The sequence below is a fragment of the Mobula birostris genome, chromosome 3, assembly GCF_030028105.1.
Source record: "Mobula birostris isolate sMobBir1 chromosome 3, sMobBir1.hap1, whole genome shotgun sequence".
Classification (NCBI taxonomy): Eukaryota; Metazoa; Chordata; class Chondrichthyes; order Myliobatiformes; family Myliobatidae; genus Mobula; species Mobula birostris.
In genome coordinates, this window is record NC_092372.1 from 136,691,425 (window position 1) to 136,717,075 (window position 25,651).

The 25,651-nt window shown below is 40.5% G+C and overlaps 1 protein-coding gene across 1 annotated transcript; it reads left to right on the forward strand.

Moving 5' to 3' along the window:
- The first annotated feature begins 2,719 nt into the window (after positions 1-2,719).
- LOC140194709 (anterior gradient protein 3-like) lies at positions 2,720-17,122 on the forward strand. The gene is made up of 7 exons (XM_072251964.1): positions 2,720-2,919; positions 5,719-5,782; positions 8,226-8,278; positions 9,943-10,019; positions 10,795-10,858; positions 15,627-15,710; positions 16,915-17,122. Exons 1-7 carry the CDS (start codon positions 2,820-2,822, stop codon positions 16,962-16,964), a joined length of 492 nt encoding a protein of 163 aa, XP_072108065.1. The 5' UTR covers positions 2,720-2,819; the 3' UTR covers positions 16,965-17,122.
- The last annotated feature ends 8,529 nt before the right edge of the window (positions 17,123-25,651 follow it).

Consider the following 25,651-nt stretch of genomic DNA (forward strand, 5'->3'; position numbering starts at 1 on the left):
CATCTCCGACCTCACTACTACTGTTAGGTGGCCTGTACACAACCCCCACCAGCGTCTTCTGCCCCTTAGTGTTACGCAGATATGTTGAAGGCAGATATATTGACTTTCCCTCAATATATTTGGTTGAGAGCAGATTCTGCAAGGTAGTTTCCTTGACAAAATCCAGAAATAGAATCGATGTTGCAACAAGAGGTGACTTATTGAATATCCCTGAATGCTGAGCTCCCATCCTTGGTCACCCTGGAGCCGTGTCTCTGTGATCCCAACTATATCATAATCATTAATAACAATCTGCACTTTCAATCCATCCACCTTATTACGAATGCTCCTTGCATTGACATCCACCTTATTACGAATGCTCTCTCTGCAATTGGATCCTTGACTTCCTCATCATGAGACCACGGTCAGTGTGGATCAGAAATAACATCTTCTCCTCACTGACAATCAATACTGGTGCACCTCAAGGATGCATGCTTTGCCCACTATTCTACTCTCTCTACAGCTCAAATGTTATCTATATATTTGCCAATGACACATCTACAGTTTGCAGAATTTCAGATGGTAATGAGGAGGCATACGAGGGTGGGGTAGATCAGTTGACAAACAAGAGAAAATCTGCAGATGCTGGAAATCCAAGTAACACCATCCCCTTCTCTCAATTCCTCCGTCTCCACCACATCTGCTTTCAGGATGAGGCATTTCATTCTAGAATGAAGGAGATGTCCTCCTTTTTCAAAGAAAGGGGCTTCCCTTCCTCCACCATCAACACTGCCCTCGACTGCATCTCTTCCATTTCATGCATGTTTGCTCTCACCACCACACTACCAGGGATAGAGTTCCTCTTGTCCTCACCTACCATCCAACCAGCCTCCACGTCGAGCACATAGTTCTCCAAAACTTCCACCGTCTCCAACAGGATCCCACCATCAAGTGCATCTTTCCCTCCTCACCACTTTCTGCTTTCCACAGGGATTGCTCCCTACACAAGTCCCTTGTCCATCCATCCCTCCCCACTGATCTCCCTCCTGGTACTTATCCTTGCAAGCAGAACAAATGCTACACCTCCTCTCTCACTACCATTCAGGGCCCCAAACAGTCCTTCTAGGTGAGGCGACACTTCACCTGTGAGTCTGTTGTGGTCACTTATTGTGTTTGGTGCACCCGATGTGGCCTCCTATGTATTGATATGAATGGACGTAGATTGGGAGACCACTTCGCTGAGCATCTATGCTCCATCTGCCAGAACAAGCAGGATCTCCTTGTAGCCACCCATTTTAATTCCACTTCCCATTCCCATTCTGATTTGTCCATCCATGGCCTCCTCCACTGTCATGATAAGGACACTTAGGGTGGAGGAACAACATCTTTATTCTGTTTGGGTAGCCTCCAACCTGATGGCATGAACATTGATTTCTCAAGCTTCCGGTATTGCCCCCAACCCTCCCTCCCCGCTTTCACCATTTCCCATCCCCTTTTTCTTCTCTCACCTTATCCCTTGCCCGTCCTTCACCTCCCTACCCCATTTTCATTCTTCCATGGCCTTCTGTCTCTTTCACCAAGCAACGTCTCAGCTCTTTGCTTCAAGCCTCCCCCTCCAGATTTCACCTATCACCTGGTGTTTCTCTCATACCTCACCCACCCCCTTTTAAATCTACTCCTCAGCTTTTTTTTCTGCATTCCTGCCAAAGGGTTTCAGCCTGAAATGTCGACTGTACTCTTTCCCATAGATGCTGCCTGGCCTGCTGATTTCCTCCAGCATTTTCTGTGTGTTAGGTAGATCAGATGGCTGAGTGGTGTTGAAATGCCCTGGCACGTTAGTGTGCTCCATATTGATCTCCCCATCCTCAAGTGGAACTGCTGCATTCCTTTGCAGATACCTGGGCCTTTAAAGGGACTTACTGATTTCTGTATAAAGCAAACCAGACAGAAACTTTTACCATGATTGCATCTTTCTACTTCACACATCTATCTACTTTCATGTCATTTTTACCTCAATAGCCTGTTGTATTACTTAATTCAATTGTTCCTTTCTACTTTATCATGAATTAGTTTAGTATTGCTTTTCCATTATAATATGCAAATTTTTAATCTATCTATGATAATGTAAACTTAGTTGATGAACAGCGACTTTGAAGCTTTAATACAACAGATACTGATATAAATGAGGCAAAACTGCATGAAGTGATTTAGGTCAGTTCCAACTTAAAAGTTAGCTGTATTGCTGGGTGTAATAAGTTAAATCATTCTGCAGGATGAGTTAAATTGAATTATTGGCTTTATTCCAGTACGAATAGGATTGAGCCCAGTCACCAGTATAAAGTTTAGAATGACTGTACTGTTTTCTATTGGTGGATTTTTTTCTGTACACCCAACCTTCTCAATATGCCCAACACTGATTTATTCTCATGTTATATGGAAATTAATACATGTTAAGATATTTGATGAAGAGGTAACACATCCTTTTTCTTCTTCCAACTTTGTGTTGATATCCTCATTTCTTTAAAGTTAGAGAAATCATCATTCCAAAAGTTATTAAAATAAAACAGAAATACTCCAAGCATTTATTGGAATGAATGAAGCTTGAACTATGCTCCAGGTGAATGTCACTACGTTGTCATGGGAACTATTGTTTTATGAGCGATATCTTACCCCTACCTTCGTTAAATATAATCACTTCAGAAAGTTTCTTATCAGTGACTCATTCCATGAAGCAGGTCATTCAAACTGACACAGAAAATACTTGTACAAGTAATTCTGTTTAACTTGTTCTTTCAGCTTGTGTAGCTTTCAAGAGTATAATTACAGTTTATTTAAAAACAATGCTTCAGATATTTGTTTCTGCCATTTTCCTCCTGGCTGTACTTATATCCAGCCCCACCACAGCAATCAAAAAAAGGCAACCTCAAACCCTGTCAAGAGGTATGTGATATTTACTTAATTAATTCTGTAATGTTTCAGCACTGTTGTTCATGTGCTGCATTGAAGTTGGCTTCAGCATTTATTCTGAATATTACTGCATTTTCCTTGAGTAGAAAAATAATTATTTTTTTCCAAATGTTTTGCATGGATGAAGGCAAGGCTTCACCCCAAGAAAGTCATGTGCTGTTCAATTGAGACACCTCAGCACAAAATAAATAGAAGAATTTTTGTCTAGCTGATTGTTATTTGGATCAGTGAAGAGATCTATGCAATTCCTTTTTCTGCAAGGTCTCATTCAAATACATTTTAATGATATCAAATCCCAGCTGTGAGATCCTGGAACAATACAGATTGGAAATGTAACAGTGCTAGATTTTGAATTTGATCATTTTGTGAGATTAACCAGAGTACAGGAAGTGTTTCAGCAAAGATTTGTTGTCAGTTCTGACCTTTGTTTATTAAGAGATGAGAGATAAAATAAAATCATTTTAGTTTCAAAGTTGTATCTGACAGCTAAAATCAAATTAGGATCCAGATTATATCGTGAATAATGCTTAGATTTCTCCCAGCATTGGTGAGTAAAAGGCATTTAATAAGCAGAGCCTATAGTTACCATTGAGTAATCTTAAATTCAGAAAGTGAGCATTCCACCAACAGAAGATTTAATAGAAGTCTTACGAAACATGCCCCTGCTTTACATCTGTTTTTCTTTACTAACACAGTAGATTTATGTTCTGGTGTGAGTTTTCTACAAATCTTAACTGCTACGTCACAATACTTCATCATTTCTTAAACAACTGGCAAAAATTTGTTCAAATGACTGCAGATTTATTTTTGCCTTCCACGCTAAAATGGAGTCAAGTTCCTACATTTTCACACAAAGTAGGAACAAAAATGTGAAGTCATTTAAAGTTCTACTTCACATTGTAAGTGCCAACCACTACAGCTATGCAATTAATCATCATGTGTTGATGCTTATTTTGTAATTTCCAACTATTTTCTGTCAATTTTTAAGAAAAACTTTCTTTCATTTTCAATGTTCCTCTTCCTTCCAATTATACTTTTTCTTCCTTCTTGGTATTTTTCTTTCTGTGTTTCATTTAGTAATGGATTGATATGTGCCACAATCAATATACCAAAGCTACTCAACTGGGTTTTTACTATTCAGCCATTATTTACAAAATAAGCATTTTATTGTCTTTTGCAACGTTGAAGTACATTTAGTACAGTGAAGTTCCTGTATCTGCTTGATAGCCAAGAAATGAATTTGCAAAATATTTCCTAGATTCTAAAAATCAACTATGAAAAGTATGGAATCTCTTGGCCTCGTATTCCTTTTGTCTTTGATTTTATGTTCAAAACGTCAGATACCTTAGCTCTCTCTCTCTCTCTCCCCCTCTCACACTCAATCACTCACTCACACTCATAATTTTTCTGTGCCTGATTTGGTGTGGAATTCTTCTATCCCAACTTACAATTCTTTCTCAGTCTCTTGATTCTTTTTTGTCACAATCATTTTATCTTACCTTTTCTGTACAAACACACCTGCTTTCTCTATTTACTCAAGTTGCAGCTATGGTATAGTCAGATCACACTACTGTAATTAGCTCTATAAAAATTGTAAAACTAAATCAGCACATACAAGATTAAGTTCCCTGACATGGCAGAATCTATGTCAGTATTAACAGCTAAGTTAATAACGCAAACACGAGGAATTCTGCAGATGCTGGAAATTCAAGCAACACACATCAAAGATGCTGGTGAAAGCAGCAGACTAGGCAGCATCTCTAGGAGGAGGAACAGTCCACATTTCAGGCCGAGACCCTGAAACGTCGGCTGTACCTCCTCCTAGAGATGCTGCCTGGCCAGCTGTGTTCACCAGCAACTTTGATGTGTGTAGCTAAGTTAATAACACTGCTTTGAAATAAGGAAGTTTGCAAGTGACACACAGATTGGCCTTGTGTTTGACAGTGAGGAACACAACAGAGAAGTAGAAGTTTAGTCGGCTGGAGCAGAAACATAGGAAATGGAATTTAATTTCCAGAGAAGCGTGGGGTATGGATTTTGGACAGTGCAGAATGTAAGGGAATATATCGTGTAATAAATGAGTGAACATTGAGTGATATGGGCAAACAGAAGGATTTTGGCATTTATACCCACAGGTTGCTAAAGATAGTAGGACAGGTCAATTAGAAAGGAAAACTTGGAATGTTTTCCATTATTAGTCCAGTTATGCAGTATAAAAGCACTGAGATTAGGCTAGAACAGTATACAATTCTGATTCGAACAAACCTTGCATTGGAATTGATTTTTTCGGAACACAAGAGCTGAAGGAAGAAGGTTAAGACAATTAAATCATTAGGGGCCTGGACTTAATAAATAATATGTTCCTATTTCCCTTGTTTGAGGTTTAAAAAAGAAGTATATGGATTTAAAGTAGTTTAAAGAGTGAAATAGGGAAAAAATTTAACCCAGAGGAAGATAGCAATCTGGAACTCACAGAAGTTAGTAAAGGCAGAAGCCCTTATCATACGTAGGTAATACTTGATTACGAGGATGTGCTGGTTTTTCTAGGTGCTGAAAGGTGAGAAGGTAGGATTAATCTGAGTATCTTTTACAAATTCTACATATACAATGGACCAAATGATTTGTTCACATATCATAAATTTTGTGTAATTCTGTGAAAATGACCAGTGCACTCTTCTGCATGCTGCCCAGCAGATTAAAATGAAAATTGAACACTAGCAAGATCAGGAAATTTCAGAAAACTGCAGATTGTTATATTTGTCATTGTTTCAGGTTGGGGAGACGATCTAACATGGGTTCAAACCTATGAAGAAGGGCTATTCAAGGCAAGGAAAAGGTAATAAAATCCACTCATATCAATATTTTGCATTAGAGAAGCATATTTAAGTTTTCAGAACTAATTGATTCTACTTTAGATAGAATAAAGTTATAGCAAGACCACAGAAGCTGCTCAGGAATAAAGATTGGAAGTTTCAAAGAAAGGCAAATCTCTTTCATAGTGCAGTGTTAAAACTGCCCTCAGTGATTAGATATGCTGTAAACAGATTATTTTGTCCTAATTACTGTAGACATGTAACTGCTTTGGTAGCTCTCTCCAAAGTGCTGCTTGGATACTAAATCAAGAGTTGACAGTGCATTCTTACAGTCAGCCTTCTTTTTTATGAGAAGATAATAGAAGCACTGTATTTGTATCTTAACATGTGTTAAGTGTTTCAGTGAGGTAAGTTTATTACTAATAGGAAATTTTTCTACTTCTAACTATAATTTTTCCAAGATTCTAGCTTCCCTCAGTAAAAATTGATATATTCACAAGGTGTCACACAGCATAGAGCAAGCCATTCAGATCTCTCAGTCCACGTAGAATAACATCCATTTGCATTAATTCAATTCTATTCCCCCTAATTTCCCATCATCACCCCAGCAGTCTGTCACTTTCAGAGCAATTAGAGAGAATTTACAGTGGCAAATTACTCTTCTAACTCTCACAACCATGAGATATGGGAGAAATCAGAGCACCTTGGAGAAAACCAATGCAGTTGTCAGGAGAATTAGCCAACTCCACACTGACAGTACCAGAAGTCAGGATTCAGGCTGAATCTCTGGACTTGCAAAATAGCAGGCGTATTAGCTGTGCCACTGTTCAAAGTGACATCCTAAACACATTTTTATCCTCACTGGCAATGTGATGAAAATCAGGATGAATGTAGAAATTCCAGAACAGTTGCAGAAACATGTCCTCCATTTTTGGAGTACAAAAAAAATTAATCTCCTACATAACTAACACTGGAGCTTTTGAAGATTTGAAGACTGCTCTGATGAGATGTTGTTATCTGTAACCCAGTAAAATATCCAACTTTTAAAAGCTGAAGGAAGAAATTGAAAGCTCAGCCTCTGGAAGGACAAGACTTTTACAGCAAAGAAACCGTTCTGAAATTTACATTATTTATCATACAACTCCAGGCTAAGTTACAAACTATAGTGCAAAGGTTCTGTTTTAACCAATCAACCAGTTTGGAAATAAAACCGTAATTCAAAAACCATTGATCTTACCGCTGATTGCTCCCTGATGCTTGTGGTTAATAGGTTTAAGGATTGTTAAAGAGTAGCTTTATTTGTCACATGTACATCAAAAAGGACAGTGAAATGCATCATTTGTGTCAAATCAAATCAGTGAGGATTGATCTTGTCAGCCTGGAAGGGTTGACATTCTTCTGGCACCAATGTAGCATGCACAAAACTCACTAGCCCTAACCTGTACATCTTTGAAATGTGGGAGAAACCGGAATACCCAGAGGTAGCCCATGCAGCCACAGAGAGAACATACAAACTCCCTACAGGCAGTGGCGGGAATTGAATCCCAATGCTCACTGACACTTGTAACAGCATTATGCTGAGCTCTGTGCCTCCATGAGCACAGCAGATTGCTCTCATACACCCCAGCAATCTCTGGCACAGGCATCTTTCTCTGTTTATGGCCACTAGTCATTTGTACTCAACCCTCGAGTGAAATATTCTCCCTGATTTACAGCTAATTTTCCACCATTATCCCACACCCAACCGCCATCAGAAATCTGGCAGGCTAAGCACACATCTTACCACAAGAATGAAAGAAAAAGGAACATAACCAAATCACTTTTACTGATAGTCAGCAGCGAGCGCACGAACCAGATTTTGCCCATTATTTACAGCTGTTACCGTTAAATAGGACCCTGGTCAGACCCCACTTGGAGTACTGAGCTCAGTTCGGGTCACCTCACTACAGGAAGGATGTCGAAACAATAGAACGGGTACAGAAGAGATTTACAAGGATGTTGCCTGGATTGGGCCTTATGAGAATAAGTTGAGTGAACTCGGCCTTTTCTCCTTGGAACGACGGAGGATGATAGGTGAACTGACTGAGGTCATAAGGTGATGAGAGGCATTGTTCGTGTGGATAGTCGGAGACTTTTTCCCAAGGCTGAAATGGCTAACTCGAGAGGGCACAGTTTTAAGGTGCTTGGAAGTAGGCACAGAGAAGATGCCAGGGGTAAGTTTTTTCACACAGAGAGTGGTGAGTGTGTGGAATGGGCTGTCGGCAACGGAGGTGGAGACAATAGGGTCTTTTAAGAGTGTACATGGAGCTTAGAAAAATAGAGGGCTATGGGTAACCCAAGGTAATTTCTCAAGTAAGTACATGTTCAGCACAGCATTGTGGGCTGAAGGGTTTGTATTGTGCTGTAGGTTTTCTACGTTTCTATTCTGACTATCTCTTCTAATCCATACATCTGTTCTTATTTCAGCAACAAGCCATTAATGATTATTCATCACTTGGAAGATTGTAAATACTGTAACGGTAAAGCTCTCATGTTTTTCAGTTTCACAGTCAGAATTATTTCATTTCATTTTCTACCCTGTCAACGCGGCATAGTCATTTAGCATCTTATAGAATGTGTCCTGAATATGTCTGAGAGAGGAGGGAGCTCTGCCAAATGAGCATACCTTCATTGATATTCCTTTAAAAGCAGTAAAAACTTATTTTAATCATCTTTATAAAAAATAGTTTGATATCTCAAGTTAATTCAGGAGGTGTTTTTTTTTCCTCTGTGGAGATTAAATTAACCTAATGATTAACTTAGTGTCCCCATGCAATCCAAGATTTCACAGTTCTCAATTGATTTGCTCCTGGTAGTGGCCATACATTAAATACTATAGGTCCAAAGGCTGAAAGTGTCAGTACCTCCAGTTGAATTCTATTTTTTTGTGTGTTTCCCACCAGCTGTCAGTCTGTGGTTTTGTATTGCTATGTGATCCTGTCCCCACTCCTGCTCTACTCCAGCCCCTGTATTACTGAGTACTCCGTCTCTCATCTGTTTCTCATTATTACCTGTATTGCTGCCACCTGTGTCTCATTGTGCTCCACCTATCATCTGTTTATTGCTCAGTGTATTTCAGTCCTGTGTTTTCAACTGTTTGTTGCTAGATTGTACCAGTGAACTTTCTTGAGCTTGTCTGTCTGTCTGTCTGTCTGTCTATCTCTGCCTGAACTTTGACACTGACTTTGTTTGTACCTTGGGATTTGTACTCAATTAATATCACTGTATGCCCAGTACTGGGTCTGCAATTGGATCCCTGCTCCAGCGTCCTGACAGAAAGCATAAATGGTGTGCAAGTGTCATAATTCTTCCTCTTTGATGTTAGAAACTTTCTCACCCACCTCCCCACCTCTTGCTGAAATTTTCATAATACACCACATTTAGTGTGCTGTGTATAGTTCTGGTCTCAAAATCACATTAAGGATTTGGGAGCGTTGGAGAGTATGCAAAGAATAATTACCTGAAATGCAAAAACACATATATGACATCTCAGAGGTGCTTCTCATCTATTTCCTGCAACTTTATACACCCAGCCAGAGTTATTTTCCCCCAGTCCACAACTTCTATCAAATCAGGCTCCATATTCAAAAAAGTATGCTCTGCAATTCCCACCCCTTCAATAAGATTCCACCACCAGAATAATATCCCCATTTCAGTATTTCAAAGGGTTGTTTCCTTTGCACTTCCCTGTTCCATTCTTCCATCCCTATAAATTATCTTTCCCATACAATGACATGATCAAATGGGGAATTCAGAAGGAACTGCATTACTTAGGGAATAGTGAGAACATGCAGCTTGCTACCACAATGAAGCAAATAAGAGGATGAGGAGACAAATATATGAAGGAGGAGAAAATAAAGATATTCTGATAGATTTAAGTAAGGAAAGCTCAAAGAAAATTTAAGTGAAACATTGCTACCACCATAGATTGAGTTGAATTTCTGTTTCTATACTGCATATTTGAAGTAATCCTACAAATTCTTTTTACCATCTAAAGTTCAAAATGTAGCTGTCAGGCTTGCCCATGTCATAACAATAATTACACAACAAAAGTAATTTATCGCTTGAAGGAAGACAAAGTGTGAATTTCAGTGCTTTCTTCTTTACTATAAAAAAGGCAAAAATGACTATCAATCTTTTTCAGCACTGAAACAAGTTTTTGCTGCAAGTCAAGAAATCCAGGAAATGGCAGACAAAGATTTCATCATGTTAAATCTTATGGTAGGTTTTAATCGGGTTTTATTTACTGAAGGAAACCTTTAATATGTTTGGATTTGCCATTTATTCATTTGTTAATACAGGGTGCACATTAAGAATTCAACTTAAAGGTGATATTGTGCAGATGAATATCAGCGTTTCAAAAGCTCAGAATGCATAAAGGTATTCAGTCACTTTGGCCCAACCCTGACAATCCAAATATCCAACCTTGCATCAAGAGGTTTGTTTAAGAAGTTACATCTGTAACTCGGATAATGAGAAAAAAATGTACTAAACTTGCATATACTTTTTTAGGGGATTTTTTAAAAATTGATTCTAAACTGTCAGTTTTTTCGTACGCAAGATTGTTTAATACAATTGCATTTAGACAGTCAGATTAACTGTCTGTAACAGAAAATAATGCTGATGATCTGTTCCACATGACAACTTTCTTAGTGTGGACAATAACTAAAGGGACCACTCCAAATTTTGCCGATTTTGCCACGAATATATGAATAATAAACTTACATAAATGAGAATAAATGTTGAGGGATAATATAGGGAACACCTTCATGAAAAACAAAGGATTAAAAGTAAAACATATTTCTTAATCTACTGCCCTTGAGTTAAAATTTGTGTTCATCTCTATTTATCTCCCCCCACATCAGGAAGCTATGACTTCAATAAGAGGTACATAGGTTAAAGAAAATATTTGGGTAGTCTGTTACAGTTCATTTCTCTGTCAGTAAAGTTTTCAATATGCATTTTCATATCTTTGTTCTTTTACTTGTTTTACAAGCATGAAACCACAGACAAGAACCTTGCACCAGATGGTAAATATGTGCCCCGGATTTTATTTGTAGGTAGGCATCTGGTCATTTTTGTAGATTCATCACTTAATGCTAAGCAATCCACTGTATCAATACTATAACTTCCAAGAGCCAATATGATTTCTGTTGATTACTATTATTTACTTCTTTATCAAAAAATTCTTTTACAATGCAGTGAACATTCATGTTATAACAGATGTTCCCAAACAGGTAAAACAAGTGTCAATGGTTGGCTTGAAGACTGAATGCTGTACTGATTCCCAAGTTGGGGCAGGTGTTAATTCATAGGCTACCCATGCCTTGGATAATGAACAACAGTGAATTTGACCTAGGAAAATGACATAGTATTTCAAGGAATTTACCAGAAGAGTACTGCTTTAATTTTGTTTATTAGCTGCAGGGCAGGTTATAAAAAAATGAACCCAGCTGCAAATAACACATTTATCTCCATGCTTGCAGTTTCCAGGTTCAAGGCAATTCCAGAAATTTGAGCACAGATACACAGGCTGATATCCCTTCATTATTCAGGGAATTCCACTGACGATGGGGGCATCATCTGGATGAGATGCTAAACTGAAACTGTGTCAATAGACAATAGACAATAGATGAAGGAGTAGGCCATTCAGCCCTTTGAGCCAGCACCGCCATTCACTGTGATCATGGCTGATTATCCACAATCAGTACCCGGTTCCTGCCTTCTCCCCATATCCCTTGATTCTGCTATCTTTAGGAGCTCTATCAAACTCTTTCTTGAAAGCATCCAGAGAATTGGCCTCCACTGCCTTCTGAGGCAGAGCATTCCACAGATCCACAACTCTCTGGGTGAAAAAGTTTTTCCTCAACTCCGTTCTAAATGGCCTACCCCTTATTCTCAAATTGTTCTGAGACTCCCCCAACATCGGAAATATGTTTCCTGCCTTTAGCGTGTCCAATCCCTTAATAATCTTATATGTTTCAATCAGATCCCCTCTCATCCTTCTAAATTCCAGTGTATACAAGCCCATTCGCTCCAATCTTTCAACATATGACAGTCCCGCCATCCCGGGAATTAACCTTGTGAACCTACGCTGCACTTCCTCAATAGCAAGAATGTCTTCCCTCAAATTTGGAGACCAAAACTGTACACAATACTCCAGGTTTGGTCTCACCAGGGCCCTGTACAACTGCAGAAGGACCTCTTTGCTCCTATACTCAACTCCCCTTGTTATGAAGGCCAACATGCAATTAACTTTCTTCACTGCCTGCTGTACCTGCATGCTTACTTTCAGTGACTGATGAACAAGGACACCTAGATCTCATTGTACTTCCCCCTTTTCCTAACTTGACACCATTCAAATAGTAATCTGCCTTCCTGTTCTTGCCACCAAAGTGTCTTCTCTTTCAGCAGAATTTAAAGGACTTTGGGCATTTCTTGAAAGAAACTCGTGGGATTTATCGTTAGTGTTCTGGCCAATGTTTATCCCTTACACATGATTAAAAAGAAAATTCATTAAGACCTTCACACTTTATGGAAAATTATTTTGTGTAAATTTGCCGCTACAGTTTCTCAATTGCAGCAACAATAATTCAAATTTATATAACGTACCAGAGGTAATAAATATAGACAATAGCAGGACTACCTGCATTAAAAAAAATGCCAGACCATATGACGAAAAACTTGCCCAAGAGGTAGATCTTTAAAGATATCATCAAGGAGTCAAAGAAAGTCGAGCACAGTTCTCAAGAAGGAATATCTGAGATCTGGTCTGAGTAGCTAAAGACACTCTTAAGAATTGCACTACAAAAGCACCTCTGCCTTGAAATGAATTGCAATTGAAAAGGATATGAAAGGAGCTTGTCATACATGTCTCATTTCAGTAAAGTTATACATCTCAGCCATATCTTTCCAAGTTCAAGTATAATTGTCATGCTACCAGACACATGCATACGGCTAAATGAAACTCTGTTCGTCCAGGGCCAAGGAGCAAAGCACCATAGACACAGTCAGGCACAACATAGAGCACATGTGGTTACAACAGCACCAAAGTTCCCTCCAATTTTTTTACAGCCGTGCAGACCAACCATCACCATGAGCAGGAAATTTTTACGTAGCCGGAAAACTGCGTGGCACATTATATAAAAGAAAATTCCAGCTGCATGGCAGCAGAGGTTATGTGAGCAGGAGCATTGCAGTTACTGCATGGCAATGCAGCCATGTAGTTTAGAGAGAACATCGGATAGCACATGTGGTCACAAAATAATACTAGCACAGGTCCCTGAGTAATGTGGCCTGAAGGTTGGTGGTTCATATGATGTGACCCTGAAATGAAGAACTAGCATCCTTCCTTATTCCTCATCTCACGCAGCCAAAGACAATGCAACTTGTCTTCCAGTGAGCAAACATCAGACAGCAGCACCAATGGCACAGCCAGCCTGCAAGGGCCAGCATGGATTCCAGCCGGCCTGCCTCACCTCTGCTTGCTCCCACTCTGCCTCCAGTGCCTGCTACCTTTGGTGTTTGAAACAGGCTAAACTGCAGCATGAAGTCTGGTCCTCAGACACACATCCCAGCGCATCCGCCGTGCCTCTGTTCACTCCCACACCACTTCTGGAGCCTCCTCCCCAGCTGGCTGTCACAGGCGATGCCGTGGTATGATGGTGTGGTCATGCAGTCTCGCCATGAACCAATGAACTGGATTTGCAGAACGTTGGATTATCAATGCCCATCAGGATCTTGCAATCACAAGGAAAATGTATAAGACGAACACTTGCACCTTTTGTTTCATCGAGAGAGGCTGCTGCAGCCAAGCACACCACCATCTTGCCAGAATTCATCTGCAAAATGTCCAGCTATTGCTCCTGTATTTTATGTGAACAAACTGTTCTTTATGATATGTTGCACCCCACTCCTTTCTGGACTTCTCTTCCTCCCTCTCAATTCCACCTTCCAAGCAATCAAATATGGACCAGGGAGCCTTCTACGGGACTAGCACCCCACATTCCATAAAGAACCATCTGTTCACATAAAACACGGGTGCACGAGCTGGGCATATTGCAGATGAACAGGAGTTCAATAATCAGCAGGAGACCTCAATTGTCTGAGACTGCAGGAGAAGAACAAGAATTGGCTACTTTCTTTAACGTCACGTTTACCACTATTAAAGGATCAATTGTTATTTAGCTGGCAAAGATATTGATGAGAAGTACAGTGTAACTTCACTGAACTGAGACATGTATGACAAAGTGCCTTTCACACCCCTTTCAATTTCAATCATGAGAGGCATAGATAAGGTGGATAGCCAGTACTTGTTTCCCAGAGCACGAATAGCAAACACCAGAGGGCATATGTACAAAGTTAAGGGAGGGACATTTAAGGGAGTCATCAAGGGTAAGTTTTTTACACAGAGAGTTGTGGGTGCCTCGAATGACTTGCCAGGGATGGTGGCAGAGGCTAAAACATTAGGCGTATTTAAGAGCCTCTTGGAGAGGCACATGGATGAAAGAAAAATAGAGGGTTACGGGGTAGTGTGAGTTTAGTACTTTTTTTTAAGGAATATATTGGTCAGCACAACATCGAGGGCTGAAGGGCCTGTACTGTGCTGTAGTATTCTAGTGTCTAGTATCTAGTGTCTAGCAATTCCATTCAAGGCAATAAGCTACCTTAGCAGTGTGGTTCTTGTGTCAGGTATTGTAGCCACTCAGACCTGCTCATGAATACATTTGAAGGGTTGCCGTTCAATGACCTGCCATGATTCAATGGCATTACCAGGCAGCATGGTAATGATTAGCACAACAATTTACAGTACAGGCAACCCGGGTTCAATTCCTGCCGCTGTCTGTCAGGAGGGTGTACGTCCTCCTCGTGACTATGTGGATTTCCTCTCTTTGCTCCAGTTTCCTCCCACAGTCCAAAGGCGTACCGTTTGGCTGGCTAATTAGTCATTGTAAATTGCCCCGTGATTAGGCTACTATTAAACTGGGGGATTACTGGGCAGGGTGGCTCGAAGGGCTGGAAGAGCCCACTCCACACAATAGCTCAATAAATTAATTAATTAATTTCAAAATACTTACGCAAGATTGTGAATTCAATTGTGTTGCTCTTTAGCTGTAGCTGGAGAATATGTGCATTAATTCACTCAGCGCTTGTTGGTACAATGGCACAAAGTAACTTCAATGATGTACAGTATGGTTTACTACCAGAATTGTCAACATTGGCTTAAGCTTTCACCGTGTTAAATCCAGCATGTGCTAGGAGACAGCATCAGGAAATCCTATATTCCCACTCTGTGACTTCACAAGAAAAGATATCAAGGATTGGATTTGCATGATTTCTCTTGAATACGTTCTCCAAATGTATTTGAATTGACAAAGTATTCTTAATGTTTTAGTACCTGCACCCTTCATCAAATGCCTAGCCAGATATCACATCTACTCTATTCTGGTTTCTTCCTTAAACAAATTGGAAATCCTGTTGAAAGAATCACCAAAGGCTGGGGTTAATTATTAATATTAACAGGAATTATTGACTAATGTTATGTAAAACAGAATAATGCATTAGATATTGGATTTTGCCTGATGTGCATGGTTCACAAACAAATGCAGGCATCATATTAAGGCAGCTTTGTTTAAATTGAGAACTAATGATGTGAATTGGGTCTGAGTGTCTGGGTCTTGATCCAAAAGGTTGACAATGCCATTCCCCACACACCCCACCCACCCCCAACGCACACACAGATATTGCTCTAGCTACTGTGTTCCTTGAGCAGTTTGTATCTTGCTCCAGTTTGACTGGCTTCATTGCTGTGCACTTTGTTTTCCATAGATCCCTCTATGACTGTGAGAGCTGATATTGCAGGGAGGTACACAAACCGTCTCTATACATATGAACCTCAAGACATTCAACTGTGTAAGTTTAAAGCACTTTGGCTGAAACCTGTGGTCCTAATTTAAATTATGTTTTGTCAATTCATTGACAGAAGTCTATTTTTTTGTAATTTATCTGCAGAAGATTACTTATCAGTTTTTCAACATATTGCAAAATAAAAACCTTGCAAAGTCGTAGGAGATTGTGAATCTCAGACCATGCTTAAATACTGAAAGAGAAAGTTCATAAAATAGTGAAGTTATTTTCTGAATATTATTAATGTTCTCCAAAAGCATTGATTCCTACAAAGCACATCAGTCGCCTTTTCTAAAACTTTGGTATTATTTGATAAATATAATGGCTCTATCCATATATCTTGTATAATAACATAAAAGAAACAGGTAAGACAATTCCAAACATTCTCGCAAGAATATGGCCTGAAGTAACCCTTATCTTTGTAAGTTCTTCAAATTTACTTTATGACAGATTATTTTGTTAATTGGTTAATAAGCATTGCAGAATCTGCAAGCAATTGCAAAAATCAAAACTGTTTGGAATTATTCCACTTTACCTTCCAAAATCATCATGATGTTTAGATTTTGGAGGTTAAATAAGGTCCAAACAAACAATCATTTGTAAATAAAGCACATCAAATGCAAAAAGTCCATGAAAATTCAGGATTTTATTATTTCAGCATAAATATTGAGATGGCAAAATAAAACTGCTATGTTGTTACTATACTGAAAAGTAGAATAGTCACGGCTTTTGTTTCTCTTACCGATTACCCCTTCCAGTAAAAATATACTCCCTCCCTCTCCCCTCTTTTCTTATTCCCCACTACGGTCTCTTCCCTCTTCTCACCTGTCTATCATCTCTCCCAGGGTCCCCTCCTCCTTCCTTTTCTCCTTTTCTCCACTCTCATCTCCTATCAGATTCTTTACTCTCCAGCCTTGCCCCCTTCCTAACCATCTATCATCCTCCAGCTATCCTCCTTTCCATCCACCCACCTTTTTATTCTGTCATCTACCCACTTCCTTTTCAGACCTGAAGAAGGGTCTTGGCCCAAAACAATGACTGTTTATTCATTTGCATAGATGTTACATTGCCTGCTGAGTTCCTCCGGCATCTTGTGTGTCTTGCTTTTGTTAATCTTTTTCGATTCTAGAAAAATTATTTAAGATTCTAGCAATTGGGTCCATTGAACTGAACTGATAAAAAATCACTTTATATTTTTTTCTATTTCCAGTGATTAGTAACATGAAGAAAGCAAAACGTTTGCTAACATCTGAACTATAAAGAAGAACAGCAATGCTACTTGTTCTAATGTGAGAGAGAGGAAAGAGGGTTTTATTTCCTTGTACATACAAGTTAATCTGAGTTACTACTTCATGCTGATTAATACTCAAAGTCAATCTGCAAGAATGTACGCAATGCCTTAATTTTCATTTCTGGTACAGAAGGTACATGATGATTAATAAACATTTGAATAATAATTTGATCAATTTTGTTTATTTTTTACGTTCAATATATGATATACAAGATCACGAGAAACATTTGTTTTCAATGAGCAGGTCCAGAAGTAGTTAAGTTAGAATGAGTGAAACGAGTGGAAAATTAAAGAGGTCAATATCAACTGTTAGCAATGTATTGGTTTGGATCAGATAAGAGGCCACAGGGCGGGTGATTGGGGCTTATGAAGATGAGACACAGGGTCCACAGACTTGCATGAAGATTCCTGGTCAACTATTGTACACGAGTCAAAGGTGGTGGAAGGAACATCCAATGTCATGTTAAGCTCATGATGGTGGGAACTTGTGGCGACAAAGCTGAGGCCTCTGGTCAGGACTAATTGCTTAGGATCAGAGAAGGGAATATTGGGATTGTGAAAACATGGCAGGGGTTGGGATAGGGAGAGATCGTACGGGGAAGGGATAGATAGTGTATTGGAATTTAAGCTTCCGATCTTTGACTTCCAGAAGGAAGGAAAAGCTGTCATCTGTGGCAACACAAAATGCAGCAATAAATAGAGTGGATGTTGCTGCAGAGAATCAACAAGAGCAGGCATCTACCAACCTGTGGCATGGACTGTGGAATTCAGTAAAGAAATGAGAATATGACCGCAAAAAATGTTGAACAGTTTGAAAAGTTTCTATGATCCTGAAGAGGTCTGAATTTTGATGGGTGGAATGTGAGTAGAAATCCATTTTGGTTTGTTTGGGGCTAGAAACATTTGCTAAGGAAAGAGATGGGGCTGTAAAAGTGCTTTTTGATCAAAGAAGGGAAAGAGTAACCAGTGAGGGTAAACAAGGCTAAAAAAAGTAGAAGTAAAAAAGATTGCCTTCAAGGTTTGGATTCCTAAGAAACAAGTGGTAGTGAATTCAACAGTAAATAAAAATAGAAAAAAAATCAGTTGCTGGAAATCTGAAATACAATCATGAAGTACTGCAAGCACTCAAAAGTTTAGTCTACATCCTTGGAAGGGGATACAGAGCTAATATTTCACGCTGAAAATCCTTTGCAGACAAATGGAAATAAAATAAAAACACAAACTGGTTCATTGTATCATGTGAAGGGATGGATAGAACAAAATAAATCATTTTTAGGTGTGGCCAAGATTTCCAGGGGCTTAATTGGAGAGATCATCTGGTCAATGGATAGCAAATAGAGAAGAAGAAATGAACGAAAACTGTAAAGTGAGGGTGGCCAGAAATGGGAAATCAATCAATAGAAGATGAAAGGTTGTTCAAAGCCTGGTTCTGAGCCGTGCTCAAGCAGGTGAGACTGCACGAATGAAGAGAGGAAAGCTGAGCCAATCTCACAGACATGATGACTCATAGCAGAAATGTCCAATTCTGGCTCAAACAGAGAAGGCGAGTCAGCCTGAATTATAGAATTTTTATTTTTTTTTAACTTCAAATTGCAGCACAGTAACAGGTCCTTCTGACCTAGTGAGCACATACCACTTAAACACACCCATGTGACCAATTGACCTGTACGTCTAGAAAGCAGGAGGAAACCAAAGCACCTGGAGGAAACCTCTGCAGCTTATTTCAATCCTGTGCAGTGGCCCCCCTCCATACTAGACGCTGACATAACCAGTTAGAATGTTCTCCACAGTACATCTGCAGAAATTTGTGAGTTTCTTTAGGGACATACCAAATCTCCTCAAGCTCCTAATAAAATATAGCCACTGTAGTGCCTTCTTTGTAGCTGCATTGATATCTTGGGTCCAGGTTAGATCCTCAGAGATAATCACCAGAAGCAGATTATTAAAGTAAAATCATTTATGTGATGTCTTAAAACCTGATGCATTTATGCTGATTTTTGTGTGTAAGTATCTGCTTTTCCCATTGAACAATGATCAGACCTATGTCAATTAGGGCCAACAGGGAAATGAGTCTAAATACTCCACAGTAAGATTCTCCTGAGCATGGTGGCATCAGCCACACAGTCAATAACGTTTTCATTCACATTGTGCATGCTCCCTCCTCCTTCTTTTCGCGGAAACCTAGAATTCACTGTCCACGTATCGAAAATCCAAAACACATCCCACAGAAAGAAGTAAAGAGACAATAAGAATTCATATTGTGGTGAGCATTTGGTCCATAATGACAGACGAGGAAGCTCTTTAATCTCAACAACAGCTTTTATTGTGGTAAACACAAAACAGACCAGGTACCAAGACCCGGAGAGAGAACAACTCAGTTACGTACTGATGGTGGAGGTAACCAACACACACCCCGGATACAGTTAGGGTGACCCACAAACACATGAGCAGATAACAGTATAACACAAACAAAAAAGTACCACGAGAGAGAGAACAAGAGAGAGAGAGCAAGGGCAAGAGAGACCACGAGAGCGAGAGAGCACGTGCGAGGGAGAGAGAGCGAGCACGAGAACGACCACGAGAGAGAGAACAAGAGAGAGAGAGCGTGCCATGGCAGTGTTCCAAAAAAAGAAAATATAGTCATAGTCATAGTCATACTTTATTGATCCAGGGGGAAATTGGTTTTCCTTACAGTTGCACCATAAATAATTAAATAGTAATAAAACCATAAATAGTTAAATAATAATATGCAAATTATGTCAGGAAATAAGTCCAGATCCAGCCTATTGGCTCAAAGTGTCTGACCCTCCAAGGGAGGAGTTGTAAAGTTTGATGGCCACAGGCAGGAATGACTTCCTATGACGCTCTGTGCTGCATCTCGGTGGAATGAGTCTCTGGCTGAATGTACTCCTGTGCCCAACCAGTATATTCTGTAGTGGTTGGGAGACATTGTCCAAGATGGCATGCAACTTGGACAGCATCCTCTTTTCAGACACCACCGTGAGAGAGTCCAGTTCCATCCCCACAACATCACTGGCCTTACGAATGAGTTTGTTGATTCTGTTGGTGTCTGCTACCCTCAGCCTGCTGCCCCAGCACACAACAGCAAACATAATCGCACTGGCCACCACAGACTCGTAGAACATCCTCAGCATCATCCGGCAGATGTTAAAGGACCTCAGTCTCCTCAGGAAATAGAGATGGCTCTGACCCTTCTTGTAGACAGTCTCAGTGTTCTTTGACCAGTCCAGTTTATTGTCAAATCATAACCCCAGGTGTTTGTAATCCTCCACCATGTCCACACTGACCCCCTGGAGGGAAACAGGGGTCACCAGTACCTTAGCTCTCCTCAGGTCTACCACCAGCTCCTTAGTCTTTTTCGCATTAAGCTGCAGATAATTCTGCTCACACCATGTGACAAAGTTTCCTACCATAGCCCTGTACTCAGCCTCACCTCCCTTGCTGATGCATCCAACTATGGCAAAGTCATCCAAAAATTTCTGAAGATGACTAGACTCTGTGCAGTAGTTGATGTCCGAGGTGTAAATGGTGAAGAGAAAGGGAGACAAGACAGTCCCCTGTGGAGCCCCAGTGCTGCTGATCACTCTGTCGGACACACAGTGTTGCAAGCACACGTACTGTGGTCTGCCAGTCAGGTAATCAAGAATCCATAACACCAGGAAAGCATCCACCTACATCGCTGTCAGCTTCTCCCCCAGCAGAGCAGGGCGGATGGTGTTGAACGCACTGGAGAAGTCAAAAAACATGATCCTCACAGTGCTCGCTGGCTTGTCCAGGTGGGCGAATACACGGTTCAGCAGGTGGACGATGGCATCCTCAACTCCTAGTCGGGGCTGGTAGGCAAACTGGAGGGGATCTAAGTGTGGCCTGACCATAGGCCGGAGCAGCTCCAGAACAAGTCTCTCCAGGGTCTTCATGATGTGGGAGGTCAAGCCACCGGTCTGTAGTCATTGAGGCTGCTGGGGCGCAGCATCTTCGGCACAGGGACGAGGCAGGACGTCTTCCACAGTACAGGAACCCTCCGGAGCCTCAGGCTCAGGTTGAATACATGGCAAAGTACTCCACATAGCTGAGGGGCACAGGCTTTGAGCACCCTGGTACTGACACCATCCAGTCCCGCAGCCTTGCTTGGGTTGAGACGTTTCAGCTGTCTTCTCACCTGTTCAGCTGTGAAGCCCACCGTGGTGGTTTCATGTAGGGAAGGGGTATAGTCATAAGAGAAGGGTGGGGGACTGTGAGGAGGGGTAGGAGGGGAAAGTGGAATATGTGTTGGTTGGGGGCCGACAACAGATGACTCATGTGGGGGATGAGCAGGGGCCATAATGTCAAATATGTTAAAGAACAGATTAAGTTCATTGGCCCTGTCCACACTGCCTTCAGCTGCTCTGTTGCTAGTTTGCCGGAACCCAGTGATGGTCCTCATCCCACTCCAGACCTCTCTCATGTTGTTCTGCTGGAGTTTCCACTCAAGCTTCCTCCTGTACCTGTCTTTAGCCTCCCTGATCCTGGATTTCAGGTCCCTCTGCATTGCCCTCAGCTCCTCCCTACTTCCATCTCTAAACGCCCTCTTTTTAGCGTTCAGGATGTCCTTAATGTCCTTTGTTAACCATGGCTTGTTATTTGAATAACGAAGGACAGATCTTGTCGGAACAGTTCACACAGAAGATGATGTAATCAGTGATGCACTCTGTGAGCCCTTCAATATCCTCTCCATGTGGCTCACAGAGTGCCTGCCAGTCTGTCACCTCAAAACAACCCTGGAGTGCCTCATAAGCCTCCTCCGTCCATTTCCTCACTGTCCTCAAGGTTGCAGGTTTACTCTTCACCAGAGGCACGTATATTATAAAATATAAAATGTACATCACCCCAGACTACCCTAAAGTGTACCCCTGCCTAATAGGGGTCAAAAATAATGACAATGTTTCTCACTGCACTGTTTGCAACAGTGTCTTTTCTATTGCCCATGGTGGGTTAAGACTGTAAAAGACATGTTGGGGTGAGTTTAACAGGTGTCATTTGTTCATTAGCATAGCTAACATTATTTAAACTGCTGGCTAGCTGCTAAGGAGCTACCCTATTGCAGACATCCCATCTCTCCCGGAAGTTCCAGCAGTCCCCCGCAAATTGATGGTGCTACCTCCCTGAAATGAGTTTTTTGTAGGGTGGGATGTCTGTAATCCTGACACAAACAGAGAAGGCAAATCAGCTGGAATTATAGAATTGTTAGCAACACACACAAAATGCCGGTGGAACGCAGCAGGCCAGACAGCATCCACAGGAAGAAGCACAGTCGAAGTTTCGGGCCAAGAGCCTTCGTCTGGACTCAAATTGTTATTTGTCTTTTTATTTCGATTTATAGCACTGGTCTTTCTGACCTAGTGAGCACGTACCACTTAAGCACACCCATGTGACCAATTAACCTGTATGCTAGAAAGCAGGAGGAAATGAGAGCACCTAGAGGAAACCCACACGGGCATGGAGAGATTGTACAAACACTTTACAAACAACAGCAGATCTGAAGTCATGTCACTGGCTCTGCAATAGTATTATGCTAACTGCCACGCTAATATGCAGCCCAATGTAGAAATGCTATAGAATTTGATATCGAGTCGGCAAAGTTGCAATTGGTATTTGGGAATAGATTGATTATTGACACATGTAATGAGATGGAGTGAAAAGCTATTGATTGTATGTCATCCAAAGAGGTCAGTCCATACACACATACACTGAGGCAGCACAGATAGGAAAACAAAACAGAATGCAGAATATCGTGGCAAAGTTACAGAAAAAAAAACTTGCATTGCAATGGCCATGATGAGGTAGATTGGGAGATCAAGAGTTCATCCAATAGTTCTATAACAGCAGAGTAGAGACTGTTCATGGACCTGATGGTATGTATTCTCTAGGGTTTGTGTCTTCTACTCAAGAGTAAAAGATACTCATATTTCCCACAGTGAAGACTGATGCAATATACTTATTCAGTTCATCCGTTTTTTCCCTCTCCCCCATCACTACCTCACCAGCATCATTTTCCAGCAGTCCAGTAGCTACTCTTGCCTCTCTTTTACACCTTATATATCTGAAGAAACTTTTGGTGCCCTTTTTAATATTATTGGCTGGATTACCTTCGTATCCCCATCTTTTCTTTCTACATGGTTTTCTTAATTGCCTTCTGCTAGTTTTTAAAAGCTTTTCAATTCTCTTACTTCCCACTAATTCTTACTCTATTATATGCCCTCTCTTTAGTTTTGACTTCTCTTGTCAGCCACAGTTGTGTCATCCTGCCTTTAGAATACTTCTTCTTTGGAATGTACTGTATTTATTCTGCGCCTTCTGAATTGCTCCCTGAAATTTCAATCATTGCTGTTCTGCCATCAGCCCTGCTAGCGTCTCATCCAATCAATTTTAGCCAGCTCCTTTCTCATGCTTCTGTAATTCCCTTTACTCCACTGTAATACTGATACATTTGACTTTAGCTTCTCCTTCTCAAATTTCAGGGTGAATTCAATCATATTATGATCTCCGGCCCCTAAGGGGTCCTTTATCAAGACAATTAGATCTGACTTAGCATATTAACATTAATGTCCATTGAAAAAAATGAAACTCATGCTGCATTTTGGTACAAATTTGAAATAGATTTCAAATTTCTGTTAAAAGTGGTCTTAAACAATTTAGGCATCAAGTTCAGACAGGTCACTCAACTTTAAAAAATTGATGATGGAACTTAAATGCAATGACAGCTGAAGAAGATCTTGGTAACAGTATAGGAATTGCTTTAGAAAGTTGCAATATATTCAGTTTGTGACCTTTCCCACAGTTGTGGAATTCTGCTGCCCTAAAACAAGGTGCAGCTTTGTGTTTCGCAATCATTTCTTTGTGCAGTGAGGAATTACTCATGGGCTTTAAGTCTACATGTCATGTATGTATTGGCTTAATGTCCAAGTGCCTGACATTTCTTTGTAAATATTAAATTACTAATACTTGCATTGTAGCTTGTAGCTTTCCGGCTCATCCTCCAGCATCTGCTGAATTATTGTTCCTCGCATCTTTATGGTGATTCATCACAACTGCTGCTTACCTTTTTTGTAATGTTACAGTAGATATCAGGCAGTGGTTGTTCAAATCATGAAGAACCCTAACTTCAGTCAATGCTTAACAGCTACATGTCTATACATTCCTCAACCTATTTCGTTTCTTATCACCACTGAGATATTTTGCGCTTCACTGCATGCCCCTCCTTGGCTTCTCCCAAAGACCAGTAACTGTGTCCAATACTTTTTTCCACCGTATCAGAATTTGTTTATATCAAAGTTTATCACAGAATAGAAATGAACGTGTTTCACTATGCTTTTATCATATTCATTTATGGATTTGGGCATCATCAACAAAGACAGAATTTATAGCCCTTCAGAATGTTGTAATGAGCTGCCTTCTTGAATGCCACAGTCGATCTCGTAAAGATACTTGCACAGGATAGTTGGGCAGCAATTTCCAGGATTTAGATCTAGAGCTGGTGAAGGGCCAGTGATATATTTTCAAGTCAAGATGATTTAGGACCAGGTCACCTGCAGACGTTGGTGCTCCCTACTGCCCCTCTCCTTCCTCGTGGTAAATATTGCAGATTTGAGGAGTGCTGTTGGGGTAGTGTGGATGAGAAACTGCAATGTATTTTGCAGATGATACAGACTGCAGCCTTTGTGCACCAGTGGTGGAGCAAATGAATGATTAGTACAATAAGTTGTATTCAAGTAGATGTTATTCAAGTAGATTGCTTTGTTTTGGATGGTGTTTTGCTTCTTCAGAATTGCTGGTGCTTCAATCATCCAGACATGTGGAGATTCTTCCATCAAACTTCTTGTTTGTGCTGTATCTTGTAGATTGTGAATATATGTTCAGGTAACAAGAGGTTACTAACTCATAGACTCAGACCCGCTCTTGTAGTGATGGTACTTATGAGGCTCTGAGGCCAAGGAGTAATATAATGTTGCATGGCAATGGAGACTGAAAGCCTAAAATGCAGTAATGATCCAATATACCTGGTAGGGCTCTGAAAACCTGTGACAACCAACTGGCAGGGACGTTCAAAGACATTTTCAATCTTTCATTGGTATAGTCAGAAATTCTAAATTCTAAATTTTAAATGACAATAAACGAGGACTGAGTGTCCTCATAACCTATTCTAATCTAATCTAAAACAATTCCCACCTGCGTCAAAAGGGCAACAATCATACCAGTGCCCAGGAAGGGAAGGATGAGCTGCCTTAACGACGATCATCTAGTAGCACTCACGTCTCCAGTGATGAAGTGCTTTAAGAGGTTGGGTATGGCTAGAATCAACTCTTACCTCAGCAAGGACCTGGACCCACTGCAATTTGCCTGTTGTAACAATAGATCTACTGCGGATGATGCAATCTCATCAGCTCTTCACACGGCCATAGATCATCAGGACAATTCTAATACTTATGTCAGACTGCTGTTTATTGACTACGGTTCAGCTTTTACCACAATCATTCCTACAGGTCTGATCAAAAAGCCCCAGAATTTTAGGCTCTGTACCTCAAAAAGCAACTGGATCCTCAACTTCCTCACCAGAAGACCACAGTCAGTGCAGATTGGACATAACATCTCCACCTTG